At 42.4% G+C, this 21,410-nt stretch overlaps 1 protein-coding gene across 2 annotated transcripts in view; it reads right to left on the bottom strand.

Annotated features, from left to right (window-relative positions):
• BTK (Bruton tyrosine kinase) overlaps positions 1 to 21,410 on the bottom strand; it is a 555,678-nt gene that overhangs the window by 177,271 nt on the left and 356,997 nt on the right. For both annotated transcript variants that reach the window (XM_085607704.1, XM_085607705.1), the window contains exons 10-12: positions 14,110 to 14,164; positions 10,077 to 10,156; positions 2,160 to 2,287 (exon numbers count right to left, since the gene is read on the bottom strand). In XM_085607704.1, coding sequence (XP_085463830.1) covers positions 2,160 to 2,287; positions 10,077 to 10,156; positions 14,110 to 14,164 — 263 coding nt within the window. The remainder of the gene's footprint in view (positions 1 to 2,159; positions 2,288 to 10,076; positions 10,157 to 14,109; positions 14,165 to 21,410) is intronic.

Genomic DNA, 21,410 nt, shown 5'->3' with positions numbered 1-21,410 from the left:
TTAAAACATTACAGATTAATTCAAAGATGACTGCCATGTATGTGCACCCATTCAGAGCGGCCATCTTTGGAAGCATGTCTAGTATTTTGGGAAACCCATGTAAAGATGACCACAGTGTAGGAATGCACAGAAGCCATACTTGAATGCATCTAATCGGTGTGTATTATTTTAAGAACAACACTCAAAGACACTCACCAGGGATGCAAGTGCATTAATGTTTGCATGCCCATCCACGGCAACCATCTTTGAATATATCTGTAACATGTTTACAAAGTCATTCATACGTAGCTGAGGTGGATTTATGTGCATCTGCAGAGGCCATATTCGAATGGGCTTGCTGAAATAATACGTTAAGAAACATGTAAATCAAGCAGGAAGGGATGAGTTAAAGGGCAACAAGGTGAGAGAGGTGGAGGAGCAACAAAGGAGGAGAAGGGGTGTCTGGAGTATCAAAACAAGTGAGTGTGATGAGGACGGACGGAGAAGTAACAGATGAGCTGAGTAAGGGGGCGGAAGCAATGCAGAAATTAAGTAGGACTGGAAGCAAAGTAAAGAGGAAAGTAGCACACAAGAGTAAGAGAAAGAAAACACATGAACTCCCCTGCAGTGCTGAAAGGTAAAGATAAAAAATAATGTTCTGATTCAAGCTTCGTCAGCAGTGGAGGACCCCAAGTCAACCAATCAGAGCACTGTAAGGCTGAAGTGCTCCTGAGCAGGACAAACACAAGAGTAGGGAAAACGCACATTGAATCAAGAATGCCTTCCAATCCTGACCAAGGAACTACCCAAAACTCACTCTATGCTAAAACTGTCTGTAGCTGGGACCTAAAAAGTAGGAACTTGTATTAGAACCTGATGGCAAAGGGTGCCCCTGATAGGAAAAGATTTTGATTAGTCATTTAGTTGCTTGCATTCCATCTTGGAAACCAGAGATTTCATCCTGCCTTAGAGTTTTGACGACTCATTTTGTTAATCTGGGAAATAACAATACTGTCTGGTTTACATGTTCCCTCTGACTTCCTACAACATACTGTTGGTTTCCGTAATCTGCGTTAAATCATATTTCTCCTGCTCCCAAATCTGTTATGTGTGCAGACAGGGATATCTTACGTATTTTGGGGGCCCTGGGCCAAACGAATTTTGGGGGCCCCTTTTTTGAACAGCATTAAATTTATGAACCAGTTTCAGCTCTTTCATGTCCTCTGTGGCCAGGTCACTGACAGTGGACAGACACACAGGTCTAAATTCTAAATGTGTTTGCATCTAATATTCAGGGATCACGAGTGTTTTCCTGCAAATAATCTCTGTGACACCCTCCCATTTCACATAGGTGACGTCCTGTTTTGATCTAGAATAACTTCTTTAAGGATGTTGCATTATTTAAAAACAAAACATTTATCTGCAACATGTCTGTAATGGACTCTCACACTTCACCCACATTAAAAATAAATGAAGGGAAAACGGTATTTAAAACAATATGTTTGAGAATTGTTTAAGATCATCAGGGCAAGACTCTCTGTAGGACAGAACTCTCTTTATCAGGGGGCCCCCTTAAAGGCTGGGGCCCTGGGCCAGAGCCCACTTTGCTCATGCCTTAAAACGTCTCTGTGTGCAGATAGGATGCTGTTGCTACAATGAAAATGTTCTCTTTAAAAATGCTGGTTGGAAGCCTAGGTTCTTAGTATATTAAATATCTAAAATTCAACATGAGAGACACTATCAAAGGCAGAGAGCATTGTAATAAAGGACTACAAAGTATGGCTGTGCTTTTGTGGCTAAAGAATAAAACAACATATTTTACTTATATTTATGGAACAGTTTCGGGTTAGAAGGAGGGAGAAAGAGAAGGAACACAATGCCTTCAAATTCCTCGCTAGAAGGAGACATCATTTTCTCATGGGAAATCCTCCAGGCCAAAGCCAACCTTTGTAAAAGAGTATACAGTGCAAGTCTGCAGACGATTAAAAAATAATGTTTTGTTGAACTATTTATTTTAGCTATAATTAAAAGGTACAAGTGAGCTATGCCATTGCTGTTTAGCCAATGTAGTGCAGTGCCTCATACCTCCCACCATCATATAGTAAAGTCATCAATGTAAAGTCTGCATACTTCCTCACAACAGCTTATTCCCATATCCTTCTCTTCAATAGCCCCATTACCTGCTGAGTTGTGCTGGTGGTAGGTGATCATCTCTGGAATGGTGCTGAAGAGGTACTTCTCTGCCAGGTAGTACTGGCCCTGTGATGTCTCGCACACAACATAATGGCGTATTAAACCCTGGGGTTCCCTGAAAATCATAAAAGGATGTCAACTGTAGGGAAAACGTCTCTTTGTCCACTTTTAATGTCATGGTAATTAGAAACTCTTACTCTCATTCTGTTTTTGCATTACATTCTTGTCACCTGGCAACATGTCATCAATGCAAACATTAAGGGACATGAAAATATGCAGGGGATACTTCACAAACTTCTTACAGGTCAATGGAGAACTGTGAGATCACAGTAACATGGCAAGTGTACCCTGGAGCAGGTGCTCTTCTGCATGCATCTCTCAGCATACAGTGGTCCCTCGAAGCTCAGGTTTGAGTCCCAAGAGGGAACTCAGTCTCCTGAGTTCATCCAAATAGGTAAGAATATGTTTTAAGTGTAGCTAGGTACAAAACGTTGCAGTATTCCAGCCTTAAAGCCTAACTCTGCGATAACTAAAGCTAACGCATCCAATTAGTATCACTTGATCCTTGTTTCTACAACAATAAGTCCATTAACATGCTGCATGTGCCTAGTTGGGTCAAGCCTATACTGTGCTATGGTTAATGTGCACATGTGAGCAATGTATGCCCAAGGAATGTAATTTCAATACTGAGTGGGGTTTTTATGACAGAACAATGCAGGGAAATACTTCACATGCATTTTTTTACCCTTCATTTCTTTAGAATGCATATGCTTTTACAACATATGCCATTACCACGCATTGTTTATATATAGCCCACCACAACTCCCAACTTACATTAAATGCGTGGTAAAGGCATGACGTTGTAAAGAATATACATGGTAAAAAATGCGTGGTGAAGGCACAGCGTGGTAAAAACCTCTTTGTAAAGGCTGTTTCCACTGAGTGGTAGCCAGCCAAAGAAATATAATTTTCATAAATGTTTGTCATTTGTAAGTGGCTATTTTCCAGGTTAAAACCAATGTGCTTGGACTTAAACGTGACTCCTAAATAACACTCCTCATATCAACTAACCCCATGCACGGTAAACATCACTCATCTGTATCCTGTCATGCCTCATTCTTTTTTTTTCGGAAAAACAGTTTTATTGAGCAAACAGAAGGCTGAAGCCACAGTTTTATATTATGACATCCAAATGTTTTGGCCAATTTCCTTGGTGAATTTTAGTATAACCCACCCCTGAAGCACATAGGTAAACACAGGAGGGGTGACCGTCCTGGGAACTACATCTCTCAGAGGAGGCTGTTTGTTTTGTGCTGTTTGTCGTTCCCTATGCGGGGTACAGACCCCTAATGCCACTGGGACAGAAGCATTTTGAGAAGCATTATAGGATAGGCATGAAAGGAGAAGAAAAAGAAGTATTCAAGATTAATCTCTTCAGTAAGGAAACACAGCTTTTTGCAGATGCCCACATCGCCCCCACTTTTTGCCCCCATTTGAACAACTAGATGATGGTTTTCCACTCTGACAGTGCACTGGAGTCTGCTAACCAGGACCCAGTGCTCTTTACCCAAAATTGTTATTTGTTAGTTGGTAATCCCAATTGGCAAAGACTCTACCCCCAAGAAGTCCCTGGTATATGGTACTAGCGGTACCCTGGGCATGGTTGGTAAAGGGGTCTTCAGGGCTTGCAGCATGGTTTGTGCCACCCTGAGTGACCCAAAGAAACAACTGACAGCAGCCTTGACATTGCAGACTGTAGGAGCAGTGCAAACTGCTCGAACTCGACTTTGCCTTTACCATGTAAGGCAAAGTAAATGTACTATATTTGATACATGCCAGTCACCCCTAAGGAAAGCCTCCTAAAGCCCAGGTGTTAGGGTACATTATAGCAAGGGTGTGGACATCTAAGTGCAAGTGTCAATGACTGTATAGTGTCCTCTACCATTAAAGGACACTAAAATGATAGATGGTCCGTAGGATAACATGGCTGGCACACGAGCTAGCCCGAGGCTGGCACCTCCATCAAGGTACTATCCAAATATGTCATGTTTGGTATCAAACAACGTGCCTTCTCATCCCTGACAAGAATCTTGTGTTGAGGACGATGAGACGTACCTAGGTTGGTGACTACCTTAAAAGTTGCCCACCTGGTTGCCCCGGCTTCTCTGTGCACTGGTTGGCAAGCCTGCGATTCTTGCATTTGCTGCCGCCAAGACAGGATTCTGACCTTCTGCCAGGCAGTGTGATCATTCCTAGGAGTCAGGAACAAAGGCCTGGGCCGAAAGGAGGTGACACCTTCCTCCTCCCAAGCAGGCTAGTTAAGTGGCACATCAATGCGGTGAGCTTCAAAGGCTGCACCACCTCTGATATGCATCAGGGCTGACTCCCAGAGGAAGAAACAGGCCTACCCCTACCCCAGGAACATTTGCATCCGGACAGATGGGAAATTAGTTAGTCAAGGAGGTGTACACCCCCAGAAGGCTATCCACACCTCCAGGGTGAGCAGCCTAGTCTGTACATTAAAATTAGATTCCTGCAATCTTTAGGAGTGTCAAAATAGAGGGTTCTGGGTAGAAAAGGTGACCCACACCCACAGATATCATCACCTCGGGGGTGAATAAGCTGCATGAACTAACAGCCCATTGGCTACTTTCTTCCACATGCCCAACTCCCCTAAATCTAGGATTTAAGGGACACCTCTGACAACCAGAGCCTCTGTTCTGATCCAATTGGCACCAAAAAGGACACAGAAGAGACCTGTGTCATCGACAACAGTAACTTGCACAAACAAAGAGAACGATACTCTGGACCTGTGGCAACCCTTCTTGGAACTCTATGAATGAGGCTCGTCCTAGGCTAGGGGTTGGTTCCCCCAGACTGACCCCTAAGAGACCCAGAAGAAAACTCAGACTCCCTTGGACTAGTGGGACTAGTCCCCTGCAAACTGCATATAAAACGATGCTCAAGAACCAAAGAATCACTGAATATCGGGTCCTCTGAGGGATCAGCCTAATCCAGATGGACTGGTGCATTGTGGGAACTGTCCAGCCTTCCACAAAGTTTTAATCTGCTACCATCTTTCCCTGGACCTTCAGACGTCTAAAAAGTTACCAGCAGAGCTTACCACTGTCAAGGCTTGTTGGTCTCCAGTCCGGTAACTGACCCCTTAACTCGAGACGCAGCATCAAGAGGACATTCCACAATTCCTGCGACCGACATTGGCAAGGACTCCCGCTCTTGTGTTTTTGCATCTTTATTTCAGCAGTACCGTGTAAAGCGGTAAAAGCAGCTGATTGGTGAAGCAGACCTCAATGCCAAGCAAGTGGTCAGTTAAATACTGCAAAATATATTTAAAGCGTTTATGCTGATCACTCAAATCATACATAATTTTTTTCATAGTTATACTGTTGTAAAGTTTGGCATCCCACCTAGTTAGCGTAGGAGGATCCAATTCCTTCCAGTCTGCTGAAATTAACTGGTTGACAGCTGCTTGGCATCTGGTATTAAATGATTTACCATTGTCCTTGTCCTTTAATGCATGTGTTTTGCCTTTGTCTTCCAGAGGCTAAGTAAGCCTACATCTTAGTATTTTGTACAAGGTACATATACATTGCTTAATTTTGCTGAGAATCTCCTTCTAGAAATGTCTGTTTGATGCATGACCACGAATATTAGACAATACAAGATATGCTATTCCCACGCATGCCTCTACCACTCATTCAATACTTTGTGTTCACCTTTAAGACGAGTTGCATCCTATTGTGGTTCACAACCACGTATTTTTGCTGTAATATATATATATATATATATATCAATTCCTCCTTTCGCAACACCAGCCGGTGTTGCTGCAAGACACGGACACAGGTATGCTGGTACAAGTATTTTGCTCAGTTTATTTCCACTCAAACTTCAATCCGGTTCTGACGCGTTTCGACCGACACAGCGGTCTTGATCACATGGTTTACACGAACAGAACGTGGTGCTTTTAAATCAACTGTGTGACTCCTTACGTATAGACATGAAAAAAATACTTTACGTATAGGCATAGAAAAAATACTATCGCTTTGTTGAGATTCTCTCTCATAGGAATATACCACCTTTAAGACGAGTTGCATCCTATTGTGGTTCACAACCACGTATTTTTGCTGTAATATATATATATATATATATATATATATATATATATATATATATATATATATATATATATATATATATATATATATATATATCTACTGGCGGTCGCCAGTAGATAGTTAGAGTTAGGACCGAGTTTCCATAGGAAATCTCAAAATTCTATTTTGAATAACTTTGGCGCCGATTGGCGAATCCTCGCGAAATTTTCAAAACTAATGGGGCGCTCCGTTCAGCTCCTACCCTAAAAGTGTCGGGGTGATTCGTCAAGCGGGGGCCGAGAAAAAGGGGGGTCCCAAAACACGTTTTCCCCATGCATTTTTCCATAGGGACTTTAGTCGCAGCTACAGCCCGAACGGCTGAACAGAATTATGTGAAATTTGGCAGAGAGGTAGCCATAAGGTCAAAGAAGTGCCTTTTGCAGGTTTGGTGTAAATCTGTTCAGTATTTACAGAGAAAATAGCATTTAAATCAATATATATATCTGTATGTGCGCAGGGTGCGCGCACTCGGCCGTGCGCGAGCGCACTTCTGATTGGTTGTAAGAAAACATTCGACTCGGTGGAAATCAGGAAGCGGCGGCCGCCATTTTGTCTGTCGCATTTTGAGCGGCGGCTGGAGGTGTCGCTGTGGTTCATCATGAGAGCTGCCAGAACTGCGGGGAGATAGGCAACAGGAGCCGCGCAGGGGCATGTCTAGCGCGGAGAAGCCCAGCGCTGCCAGCACGGCCCGCTGAGAAGTCCGAGACGTGAAGGAGGGACTGGCGTGCGACACCTCAGCTACTGGGCGGGAGCTGACCTGGCCCGGGTAGTGCCATGTCCCGCCGCCCGTACTGTCCGCGGCACGCATTACACCCGTGGGCACCATGGAGCGGACACTTTCCCCCCTGGCAGCGAAGAACGGCGGCAGCAGCTCCTCATCCTCGCCTAGCCTGTCAGCCTCTAGGGAGTCTTCTGGAAAGAGATAGAGAGACAAGCCGGTGTTGGAGGTGAAGTGGTCGTAAAACCTATTGCATCACTTTAGACAACCTGTTTTGTGTTACCGACAACAACTTTTATGCTGGGCTCTGTGGTGCCATGAAATGAGAAAAAAAAAAACTTCAAGTCAAAAAATCGAAGGGTGTGTGTCTAAAAACCCAGAACTGAGGTAAGGTGTCACACGTGGGATGAGTCACTTGAAAGCTGTTTAAATCCTTCCCAGTTTCATTTTAAATGAATCCTTTCCAAGCCAGGATGCTGCTCCTCCTTAAACGTGATAATAATAACATTAAATTGGATAATAGCTTTGATTTGGGTAACAGCAATAGCTGTTGTTAACAGTGCTTCGAAACGGATGTGTGTATGAAATATACTATGTAAAAAAAAAAAAAAGCATTATCCCTTTGTTGCCGTGAAGGAGCCGCAGCGACTGCTTGGGAATCGTGCCTGCTGGCTTTCTTTCAGCTGTGCCATCATCGAGAGTCAGAAAAGCAGCAAACATATTATCCAGGGTGGTACGGGCTGAATATAGTCAAACTTTTTAGAATAGCCACTGACTTTGTTATCTTCTCTGTATATCCTGAAAATCCGGCCCAGGCCCCAGTGGACCTGCACTGGACACCCTTGAACTAGCCCTGTATTACTAGGTGCACTTGGCTGCATTTTGTCTGGTTTCACGGTACAGTCTGTCTTTCCTCTTTAGCGCTTTGATGCCTTTTGGCCTAATGCTCTTTAGAAATACCACAAATAGATTCTCTCCAAAGAAATGTCACACACACCGTGCGTGCACGGCCCGAACTGCGCAAAGTGGGCGCGCGGTGCGCGAAGCGCACCGCACGCCGTGCACACACTATGAAAAAGTTTTAAAAAATATATATATTAATAAATACATAACTTAGCATTTAAAAAACCGTACAAATTCACTGAAAAAACCATAGGTTTCACACACGTTATAGTTAGGAATTAGCATTTAAAAAACCTTGCAAATTCACTTAAAAAACCATAGGTTTCACACATGTTATAGTTAGCTGGGCATTTCCCTCGTAAAAAACCAATGAAATTCCCCCGTTATAGTTAGTGCAGGCAACTATAACTCACGCGACCGCAATCCGCTGCTGATGATGTCAGATATTACATCACTGATGACATATGTGTCTTTCTGAAAAAAAAAAAAATTAATATATATATAGCTAAAAATAAATGGAAGAAGACATGGGTAAATAAATGTGTAAATACAGTAATGTAATATCTGACGTCATCAGCAGCGGATTGCGGTCGCGTGAGTTATAGTTGCCTGCACTAACTATAACGGGGGAATTTCATTGGTTTTTTACGAGGGAAATGCCCAGCTAACTATAACATGTGTGAAACCTATGGTTTTTTAAGTGAATATATATATATATATATATATATATATATATATATTTTATATACATATATCACTTCACAACTTCCGCTTTCAACATCCGGCCCTAACTTGCCACCCAGCTCTGCCTGCAGGCTGGTTATAAATCAGTCGAAGGAGGCAAAACAAACTTCTAATTCAGATTTTCAGAATTTTCATTAAATTGCTCATCCTCCCCACACCCATGTACTCACTCACTGCATACCATCCCACTCCCAACGCTAAGCCAACTTACACCTCTTAACAGCTTCCAAGTCTGCATACACTCACTTGTTACGTTCAGATGCTCTGAATTATTGGCACTTATCTGTGGAAAGCACTATCTTCAGCTACATGATCCCGCCTCTCTAGGTATGTTTAAAAACGTCTCACCTCCTTGAAATGAGAACTCTTGCAGCCAGCTGTCTAACTTGCTACTTTGACACCATACCTCTGACCTAAGCATGATGCGGTTTAATATCTGTTGCAATTTAAATGCAGTGGCATAGCTAGGGATGCGGGGTCGGTCTGGGGCAGCGGCGAGCCGCTAAGTGTGTTTTTTTTCAAATTTTCACTCGTCGAAGTTGCTAAACGTCCTCCCACCTGCTCGTTGTCGTCTCCCACCCACGCCTGACCCCCCTGCTCGTCGTTGTCTTTTGCCAGCACCCCCTCCCCTCCACCCCACTCTTACTGGCCCTGGGCAGCAAACTAAAGGATCACCCCGGGCATCAAAAGCTCTAGCTACGCCACTGCTTAAATGTGTTCACTTCTAAATAACTCTCACAGTATAGCACACATTTCCCTATATTCTACAGTCTAAGTATCTAACTCTATTCTGTTGTCAACAGCTATCTCTTTCCAGTTAGCTAATACATGGTTTCATGGAACCGCACGCCAAACATGAGTCTGAGTCTCACTGCTACTGGGACCATTGTCTATCAATGTGATCTCTGAAATTATCCCCACTGCTAATCATTTTTAATGAACTCCCTGATGCTGTGTTGCATATTCTTGTTAGAAAAGGTAACATGTTCAATAAATAGAAATAAATCAACAATTAATGTTCTTTTTAAATTAATAGATAATCTTTTTTGTGTATTTTGTAATATCGTGTATAACTCTTGGGTGTGGCCACTAACAGACAGTGTAAGACAGGAATTAGCTGCATATGATTTCCTCTGCAAAGATACATTTTAAAGGTGCTCTTCCGAGGGTAGAATGTAGTAGAAAAAAAACATAACCTGTGACAATGTATTGTCAAGCACTGGAGTTGAAGGCTCCTTAACCCTTCATTATGATGATCAAGTTCCCTTAATGTTAATGATGCGATGACCGCGCTTCCATACACCAGTTTGAGCCTTCTTCATGCCTTTTCAAACTCTTTGATCCCCTATAGAGATGGTACTCACGCCATTGACTTGGCAAATACTGAGACAGTATATTTTCCTCGCATCCTGGAATCTCTGACGATAAACCCACCTTCTTTATCCTGAAAAACAGAAAATGAATGCCTTCATCAGATGCCCCTGTGACCGAACCCTAGAGACTGGTCAAACACAAGGCTGTCTTCAGAAATGGAACACCAGACTCAAGCATGAATGTTGATCAGCAAAGTGTCCTTTTATATGAGATTGGCTAATATTGGTTTGGAGACACTTTAGGGATGAGAAAGAATATACATTTTAGCCTATTGCAGCACTATGATAGTCTGTGGTAGCCTGTAAAGCTGGTGGGACATGCATCTTCTGTAAAGATGTCTTAGAAAAGAAGCTCATGACCAATTTTACATTTCACACTTCAAATATCACTTTTGATCAGAATGTGTTCTAAAGGAGAGCCCACATTAACTTAACCCATCCTTTCTATATATGTCAACCATAGTACACACATCATTTTCAAGAGGCTATGTAATATTGCTTTAGCATGAAATATGCAATAAAATATGTGTATCCACCAACATTGATTCAAATTAGTAAATTACCTAAATCAAATAGATTCGATTTTGAAATTGAGGAAAGTGATATTTTGAGCCCTATGTAAAGCATGTGAAATGCATAAAAACATAGTGCAAATGAAACTGTGGTAAGTATCAGTGTGAATGTGTGTGTATCTTACATAAATATGTCACATAAATATAAATGAGGTGAGTCACAAAAATGGCTTTAGAAATGTAACCAGCGAGGTATATCCATGGTGCTCAGTTATAATTCAATATATCTTCTCTGCGGTACTAAGTGTTTGGGTCACTCTCCATGACCCAAAAATAACTGGATGGGCTCTATCCATCTCAAACAATCCATCTAAGACTAAGGGCCTGATTTAGATCTCGGAGGACGGGTTACTCTGTCACAACGGTGACGGATATCCCATATGCTGAAATAGAAATCCCATTATATCCTATGAGATTTATGGTCCGGCGGACGGTGTATCCTTCATCTCTTTTATTCATCCTCCAATCAGACTCTCTTTTGTTCAGTTTTGGTTGTCTTTACTGGCTTTTGAAATTGTTCTCTTTCACACCTTCCTCAGTACAGACCCGTGTGAGCCCTGCTGATGTGCTTTCTGAACACTAATCTTTGTTCCGCCCTTTTCTATAACTTTAATATGAAGTTTGATGCTCTGTTGAGGATCTGCCGGCGTGCCCTTGCTGATGCCTAAATGGAAGATCCTGATCAGCCCAAAAAGTCCAGAGACATTTACACAAAATCTTGAGATGCCCTCTCTGCTTCCCACCACAAACCATAGAATGGTTGTCCAATAAAATACCCTCAATGACTGCAGAACCACTGAGTGTTGACTCTCCTTTTTGAGCATATGCCATCACTGTACTAATATTTGCTTTAATTGTTTTTGTCAACATTTTTCTGCCAACCACTTGCCTTTTCACAGCTGCTTCCATGTGGGTGTGATGTGAGCTACAGCCCATCATCACCTTATTCGCTTGAATGCAGTAAGGAAAGTCCCCTGAACCTCACTTGAGAGGTCCCATTGCCCAGCAGATCAGTTATTGGGTTGGCTTGCCCTACAGTAGGATTACGAATAGGTAATTGGCTGTTACCTTCCAAATTTAGAGCCCATGAATTCTGACATCTATGCATATAGTGCCTTGTGGACAACGATTAATCCTGTGAGCAAGATTTGTTTGCTGCTTTATTTTCAACCAGTGGAGATGTCTTAGTTTTGAATAGATTGAATCTGACTTCTGTAAACCGTACAGCAGCCAAGGCTTCTGCATTCTGATTTAGTTGGAGCCTAGTGATGAGATGTTTAGGAGCAGCTAGGAAAACAGCATTACTGTAACCAATTCTGGATTGAATTAGAGCATTGATTACCCATGTCACTGTGTCGTTATGTCTTGTTCAATAAATGGAGCAATGGACCTGAGTGTTTTCAGATGAAAAAAACAAGATCCAGATAGTAAGAATGAGGCCTTTGTGGTCCAAGTGCATGCCTTTATGTCTGTTGGCTCACACCAATAGCTCATGTAAATTAGATAACCATCTGCCCCACCCATATCAGCAACGAGGTCTGCCTCCTGGGATTATGGAGCACTTAAACTTAATCTGAAGTTGTTAGGATTTTCAGGTCACGACGTACCCACTTTTCTAAGGACAGGCACACCATCATTCAGAAATGGGAGGTAAGAATATCATCTTGTTACACAACTCTTGACTCTGAACAGTTAGGCACTTAATTTCACTGTGTTAGAATCTTGTTTTTCTTCTAAGAGTTTTCACCATTTGCAGTAAGTGTTTGCATATGATTTCCAGTGGTTCTGATCAGTTTGTGACCTCAAACAGTGTTTAAAGATTTCATAGAGGAAGCACATTTTTCTAAACCAATTAGTGATTCAAGTGTTTCACCTACATCTTTTTTTGTTCTCTTGTTACTGATTCAATTTCTGTGATTTGCATTGGTTGATTACTATTTTTGCTGTGTATTTAGCTTTGAGGAATTACTAAAATGATGGTAATTTATATAAACTAACAAATCTGACTGGGCATGTTTATTACAAGTGTGATAACTTCACTCGACCAAGGTACCCAGAGAGTCAATGAGGCCGGAGAGGCCAACTTTCCATGTCGGGGTAAGTAGCCAGTAACCAGGGTAGTGAGGAACACCTGCAGTCTCACCTTTGATGTTATCAGGTTGCCCGTGTGACTGCAAAGATCAGGGAAAAGACTAGCAGGGAAATCTAAGGTGCTGTCCGAGGTCGGTAATTGTAAGGATTGTCTAACTTTTAATTATTCTATCTGGCTTTTCCTAAGTAGATCTGCAGTCATAACAAGTAATTTAGGGATTCAGTACGATCTTGGCAGATGGGATACTCCATCGCAAACGAGAAGGATATCCCGTCAGCCGTATTACAAGTCCCATAGGATATAATGGAATTGTAATGATGCGGACTGGATATCCATCACATTTGTGATAGAGCATTGCATCGGCCAAGATTGTAATCAGGCCCTCAAGCTCTACTTGAAAGAGAAGGATAAAAAATGAATGGAAGTGCAATGTAGAGGTGATGCAAATCCTACATATATTTTATAAAATATGAGGCTGTGTGAAACCCAGATTTTAACCTAGATTTTGTAATTGGTCATAACACATATATGTCTTGCCAAATTCTTAGGGACTTTGTGCTGAAAACCTGCACCATTTTCCACCATGTTTTTACACTATTCTTGGAAAGAGTGAACTTCCAACATTTTTGGAGAGGGTAAGGATTCCCTGGTACATCATGAAGTATTGGCATACTTATTGGTGCTTCTTCATAACTGACTTGAAAATTGGGTTGTAAAATGCAACACTTAGTCCTATTTATTTGCAAAATGTTCTCCACTGAAGAGCGACCCAACGCTCCCGGTTGCTCACTTCATTTAGTACAGTTCAAGGTGAGTAATTAAACCCCAAGATTTTTAAACTTTAGGAGCCACCACCACTGTTTACGTTTTCTGCTTTATTTACAATGGGAGATTACAATTCCAGCTTTAGGAACTCCCACCAGGAGAAAAGTATAAAGGGCAAAATGGGACAGGCGCATATTTAACCAGAGGTTTCATGGTGCAGAATGTGTCTTATACCTCTAGACATTCCTTTATCTTGTTTGAAAGACATTCCCTCCACGATTCAATAAATGTTGCAATTTCTGCAGAAAATTGCCTACACTGTCTAAAACTGGAGACAAAGTGTTGTTTTATACATTCTGCAAACAATACTTGGGCCCTATTCTGTAGTTCTTGGGCCCCCATTAGCATGTTGAGGCATTCTGCAATAATTGCACATTATTTTGGATTCCTACAGAAGTACAGTCTCTCTTAATGCCCCTTCCATACTTCAATCACTAAGCAGATTGTGTGACACACCAATGCATCTGCTACACACTCTCACCTACTGACTGTTCTTTTTGCTGCTGATGTTAGTTAGTTCAACGAAGGCACTCACCGCACTTCTAAGCAATTGCTCGGCTTGACTTCTTGTCATGTTTTTTGAATACCATCTAAAAAACAAAATATACATTTATCAAATTTCAAAAGACATAACACATTTGCAGAATCATTTATCCCATAATCCACTGGCGAGCAATCAATTCAGGAGGAGGCAAGCCAATGTAAATTTCAACTGTGGCTCGCCACAGTTGTCATTCCGTTCCTGGATATCCCTCACAGAAGGACTGTGCTCAGCGGAATTGTCCTGAGAGATTGGGATATTCAAATTCTATGTAGATCTGTCAGCAAGCATGGGTGGGCAACTTTTATGCATGTAAATGTGACCAGTGAGACCTAGCTTCAAAATGAAAGCATGACAGTGTATCACAATGGTGATTCCAAACTCTTCATTTGCTGCCCTGTCGCTTAACAAAAGGATTGACTTAAAAGCCATGGGAGTTGAGATCTGCACAGATTGTGGAAAAAGATTTGCTTAGCCCATTTGTTGGACTTGGCCCTCTCTGCAGGGTCACCCCAAACTTTCTGCCTTCACACTCCTATTTTTTCTGAATTTGTTTTTGTTGGCCTTAGGACTCTGTGCAGTTTACTGCTGGTAAACAGTGCTAAAGTGCTTGTGCACACTCCCTAAAACATGGTAAAATTGGCTTACACCTGATTGGCATATTTAATTTTCTTATCAGTCCCTAGTAAAGTTGTATACCATATACCCAGGGCATGCAAATTAAATGCTACTAGTGGGCCTGCCACACTTATTGTGCCTCTCATTTAAGAATCCTCTTAAAACATGTCCAGGTCTGCCATTGCAGCTTTAATGCAGTTTTAAGCTACCAAGTCGACTTGGAAAAATAATCCCCTTGCCAAACATTAAACTCCCCTTTTATTACATATAGGTCACTCCTAAGGTAGACCCTAGGGAGCCTAAAGGGCAGGGTGTATTGTAACTAACAGGTTGGACATGTACTTTTAGGTTTTACATGTCCTAGTAGTTAAAAACTCACAAATTCATTTTTCACTACTGTGAGGCCTCCCTCTCCCATAGGATAACATTGGGTTGCCCTATTACATTTAATAAGTACTAACTTTTGATTGCGAGCTGGTAAGGATTTCATGTTTCATGTCTAAGAAATTGTAATTTCAAATCCTCTTTACTGTCATATTTTAAGTCACTATTTTGAAAATGCCACTCTTAGAAAGTTGTCATTTTCAGGCCTTATTTGTTGCCTGCAGCCTGTTCATGAATCACATGACTGAGTGTAGTTGGCAGTTAGAGTTTGTGTATTCCTCCCAGACAGCCACGCAGTAGAGGGATTAGGTGTGCGTGGATGGATCATCACTGCCAGGATGCAGGGCAGAGCTGGGCACAGCCCCCAAGTGGTGCCCCCTGCCAGTCCTGGACCCTTGGTGACGCTGTTAAAGGTACACAGATTACCAATATTCTAAACTTGGGACTTAGACAATTTTTGGCTTAAAACTCCTCTGAGATCCAAGAAGAGACCAGAAACAACCTGTTCTTCTCCACAGCAGAAAATCCTGTTCAGGGGTCGTTTCCATAAGTGGTGTCCATCCTCGTGGAGCCCTCATCAGCTACAGCCTCCAGACACTTCCGGCTAGAGATTTTTGACTTGCAAAAAAGAGACCAAGAGCCTGTTACAAGTAAAGGTGCTATTTATTGTACCTGGTAAATAACGATACCCTGGGGTTTGTTAGTTATCGGGTGTGAGAAATAGCACCTATTACAACTTATTAGGGAATAACGCACTGATTTTGGTGTTTACCACACCAAAATCTGCACGGTACGGTAAATACCATATACATTTCCCCTATCACATATCGGCAGGTTTGCCCTGCTGAACTTTAACGAATGTTGAGTTATTCAATCCATCCCATAATATTTGGTAGCGTTAAATAAAACCAAACTTAGAATTTCATCCCGTGCGGAAACAGAGGTTCGCGTACGGGACGGAATTAACTGTCCAACTTGTAATCAGGGACTAAGTCCGAATGTGGAAATCTTTGCCACAACTTTATCCAGTCACTCCCTGACGACGACGCCTCGTCCTCGGACACCGCCAGCAGCCTTGCCCCACTGAACTTATATACTTTTTCAGAAAACTTTTCCTGAAATTTCTTCTAAGTCCGAAGGTAAGCGCCAACCAGGCGCAATTCAGTTTTAGTATCCAGCTGGCGCTTCATCGCGTTCGGCTATATTTTCCGACTTTGAACCAGTCTTGCGCCACTAGATGTCTGTGGTTGGCGCTTTGATCTTTTAGGCGCTAGCTTTTACCTTAAACTCTAAAAATGTGTAACTCCTGTTCTAGTGATTGGATTTTCTTTGTTTGGGTTTCAAATAATTTATTAAAATGTATTCTATCTTTCTAAATAGGTATGGGATTTTTCTTGTGTTGTGTTTTTACTTTATTAATGTTTGTGTGCTAATGAAATACTTTACACATTGCCTCTAAGCAAGGTAGGCAAGTTTGTTTATTAGTTAATAAAAATAACAAACACTGATTAAAACATACGAAACAGATCATATAAGTAGATAAAATCTTGAAATACAGTTGTCAATCATGTAAAACACTCTTTCTCGCTTAGACAGCAGCCATTGATACAGGGTTTGCTAGGCCATCAATAAGCAAGTCTTGCATAAAGTGAAAATGTGCCTACACTGTCTAAAACTGGGAAAGCCTAATCACTGTGCAAATTTGCAGAGAAAGTGCTGATATTTAACCAGGGTAAGATTTGGACATCTTCTTTGATGCAAAGTTGCTAGGGCTACAATAAGCAAATCTAACCTAAAGTGCAAAAGTGCCTAACATTGATATGTAAAACCGGAAAGGCCTAAGCAATGTGCAAATTTGCGGGAAAAGTGCTGAAATTTAACCAGGGTAACATTTGGACAGCGGTCTTTGATATAGAGTTGCTAGGACTACAATAAGCAAATCTAACATAAAAGTACAAAAATGCCAAACACTAATATCTAAAACCGGAAAGGCTTAAGCAAAATACCGATTTACGAGGAAAGTGCTGGTGTTTAGTCTGGGTAACAGGCAAGCTAGTGTGAAAACTTGAACTCAACCTGAGGGGATAGGAAACAGCATAGTGCCTAGCAGCCCGCCATGATCATAAATACCCACAAGTCAAGTGCGTTCTTCTGACTCCACCTGTATCCGTGTATCTGCCTTGGCAAGGGTTTGAAAAATATTAAGGAACTGTACCAGTCTAATATTCAGCATTGTGTTCCTTGGGCCTAGTGATTCCATCTGTGCTGACCTACAAGACCTGATCCCTATGTTGTTAAATTCTGTTCTCAGCAAATCTCTTTGGTGTAGCCAGGTAAGGGCAGATACATATAACATGCTGCAAAGTTTCATCTGCCTGATGACGTAGGCGGCATTTCTTGTCTTCTCTTTTGCCAACTTCCCTCCACTTTGGGTGGAAATCTAATGTTGTAATATCACAGAGTCTTATTGCCAGTAAACTCTGCTTTATCTTACGGTGGTAAGGTGGCTTCCAGGAGGGGTGATTCATTCGGAGCAACATAAGATTTCAAGACCAGCCACCCTTGTGACCGCGTGGACACCTTTTCTTTGTCATTCGTCTAGTTTTTCAGTTTAATAGATTTATTTACAGCTCTTTTAAAAGCCTGATCAGGTATACTGGTATTCCATAGGTCACCCAGCTCGAGCATCTCAATGCTGTTTTCAAGATATTTTTTGTGTTCGCCATCCTCCCATTGCAGATTAATTTCGGACCAGAGTGGATTGGCCAGTGTGCCCTCGGTGGCTGACCGCAGTTTGCGGCAGCACTTAATGTAGGCCGTGGGTCTGGCAAGTGACTGTTTTGTCAATGAGAACTCCAGCCTGACTTGGGCGGGCGATGCCAATCTGGGTAGCCGGAAAATTTGCTTTTAAGTTCTTATTATGATTTTATCAAGGAGGCTGGCCTCAGCTGCTATCATTATTTCAGATCCATACGTAAGAGTTGGTAGCAATTTGGCTTTCATTACTGTTACCAGTGGCTTCAAGTTATGACCTCGAATGGATCTTGCCAGTGTTGTGTAGGCAGTATTGAGTGCTCGCGCCTTTTCCTTAATTGTCTCTCTTTGAGGTGCAAACATAGCTCTTGCATCTAGTTTGACTCCTAAGTAGACGTAGGCCAGTGCTTCATCAATGACGTTTCCGCAAAGGTGCCTTTTGTGCTTATTTAGAATACGGCAATCAAATGTGATCACTTTTGTTTTTATACTTTTATTTCCAGCTCAATATCCTCTGCATATGAACAGGGTCAGTTTAATAGTCTCTGTAGGCCTATTCTGGTATCTGTGGCGGCCTGTGCAGGTAAGCTTGTTTGGCCGGTGGGGTGGGGCGGGGGGGAAGTGACAAACAAAGGAATAGGGAACGCGCCACATCACCGAGTCAGAGATGCGGTGAGCGCAAGGTAAGCGGTTTTATTTACTTATTTTCCCTATTCTGTTGTTTGTCACATCTATTGATGCTGCTTTCTCCCTGAAACTTTGGGCTTTTTATCCACCTCTCCCTTTTGGTGTCTCTATGATAGCTAAGGAAGGGTAGCAGCAGGGGATGACAAGGCATGTGGATATCATCGGCAATACAGCAATTCTTGCATCCACTGCCAGGGAGGTGTGGTGGGGCAGTGGTGGAAGGAAAGATTACTACATATGATTCTGTGCAGCCCAAAAATTCTGTAGTAGTTGTACTGTAGGAACTAGTGGTAATCAAAGGAGAAGCTGCCAGTAACAACAAGATAAAGGTAGAAATTGGGATCTTGCTGTTTTTTGCAGAGTACTCTGCTGCCTCCGTAACAGGTAATTTTGCAACGGTACCGTGCAAACATATGGAACAATGACTGAAGGGGTTGTGTACAGATGACCTGGATCACGGCTAAATGGGTGAAGGATGAGAGGAGTTTGATTGGGATCATGGGAGCCTGTGTCTGGTAGAACTACCTTATACCCCACCGTTTCCTCTTTTTCACCTCTTTCTCCTTATATCTGTATCCCTTCCTGACGTACCTGCAGGTTGTAACCATACCTTGCTCTCTAGTTCACAACATCCACCTTTAATATCTTGTTAGGTGGTATCTTGAAGTTACCTAGGGTACATGATTGTTACCACTAGCACACAAAGATAGCACTGATCTGAGACATATGCAAGCGAGTGTGAGGTCCTTTTTAAAACAGTATTCCAAAACATTGTTCAATATAGCATGGCTTTTTTTTACATCTAATCATGCTTTGTCTTAGTCACAATATCCTTTTATATACTTGTCTATCACACCAATGACTCCTCCACGGTGGGTCCTAGTTTGTACTTCTCAGATATGGAGCAACTAAGGAATCAGAGGCCCGACATGGCACAGGTAACAGCATCTGAAATCCACTGGGATGTCACGTCACATGTAGATGAAAAGTTATCAATCTCATTTTTAAACCCTTTAGATCAATCAAGCGGCTCCCTGAAAGGCAAGAATCCTCCCACGACAATCAAGTGCAATGAGACTGGCTGTCGTCACTTCTATTCATTGTGTGTGGTGTAGTAACAGGTTTTCCTATTCAGGGCTACTCTCATTTGGTCTGGATGTACTTCTTCAGTATGGCTAGAGTTCAGACAGGGCACTCTCGCTCCCTCTGGAATGAGATCCTACAGTGTCTCACCAGACTCGCAGGCAGCATGTTGATCTGACTCAAATGCACCATTGCCCATCAACTCACCACACCTTATGTGCCTACTCACAGCCAGATATGGGAGCACCTTTGTGTTTGTAAACTCTGATATTCTCAATCCTATCCTCGATTTAACTAAAAATCCTTGCTTCACTTGTGATGAGAAGATACTAGACCCGGTGACTGCAGGTTGTCTACTCAAGCTTTGTCTGCAGGCTCTTGTTAAAGCCACATTAATTTGGCTCTTGAGGTCTAGGGTACCCTGCAGGTCGAGTCAACAGCCGGGCACCTATCAGTTAGGCAAGCGGAGAACAGGCAAATTAAGAGAGGTGAATTGAGTGCCTTCAACCCAGCTTAAAATGGTTACTGTACAATTTTTGTCTGTGTGGCTCAGGTGTCAGTCACTCAAAGAGCACAGTGCAACACTCACCACAGGCCCTCGTCAGCTGCAGCTGCCAGCACTGCCCCTTCTGCACACCCACCTCAGTGGGTTCACTGTGGGTGCAGACGCAGGTTCACCGTCAGCCCTTGTTGCCACTGGGCCTTCGCAACCCTACACCTTAAGACTCCATCTCATCTGGAAACTTCACCTTCAGATGTGTTTCTCTCTTGCTCTTCTGCAAGGCCTCATCGGTACTCTTCACATTTCATGGCCGCCAAGAAGGGGTGTCAATGCAAGCAGGCATAAAACAAGTCAGGTAGAAAGAATATTCTACCTGACTTGTTTTATGCCTATATATATTCTACGCGTGAAGGCCGGAATGGAGCTCGGCTGTCAAATAATTTACAATGGAGGCAAGGCCCCCCCATGCCAGTGCATTTTAAAAGCATTTGGCATTGGAAGAGCTAATTATAGATGCCAGCATGGAGGTCGAGAGGCATGGCACAGGAATGTGCTATAGAACAACATCCAGGGCATCCCCCAGTCTGCCATCTGACACATAGTGTGCGATAGAGGAATGAAGCGCTTTTCGGGGCTCAGTAAGATGCACAGGTAAAGTGCTGCGGAACAAGATGCAGGCTATCTCAAGCCCATTATTCGGCGCATGGTGCACTGTGGAAAAGGCAAAACTCCAAAGGATTGTAGGAGGGGACAGACAGGGTGGAGGAATTTCTAGAAGCTAGCTCTAATCTAATACAGAGGAAGGAACAAGACTGGCATGAAAAAAGAAAAATAGTTCTGTGATATCAGCAGTGGAAGGATACAACTTAGCTAATCAAAAGTCAGGTAAAGATGAAATTCTCCATGGTGGACAAACACAAGACTAGAGAGGAAAGTCATGCCATAAAGAGCAGACAACTGGGACGCCATCCAATTATGATCAAGGGACTGGCCCAAAGTTCACTCTATAACGATTTGCATGTAAGATTTCTGCAGTAGAGAGCTGAAGCTGCTTGTAGCGAGACTGCAATGAAATTATTTAGCAGTTACTTTTTATAATTTATTTGCTGCACTTTCTAATTGTATTCGCCTATCTGCAATTTGGGCAACTTGTAACAATGCCACACACTTAAGGCCATGTGGCAAAAGTTCCTAAAATCAAACCGAAATGCAATCAAAATGTTCCGCCCTGTACGCTAAGGTCTCAACTGCAGAGTCTCCCATTCTG

Source organism: Triturus cristatus, chromosome 5_2 (genome assembly GCF_964204655.1).
Source record: "Triturus cristatus chromosome 5_2, aTriCri1.1, whole genome shotgun sequence".
Classification (NCBI taxonomy): Eukaryota; Metazoa; Chordata; class Amphibia; order Caudata; family Salamandridae; genus Triturus; species Triturus cristatus.
This window is presented reverse-complemented; position numbering and strand designations above follow the sequence as displayed.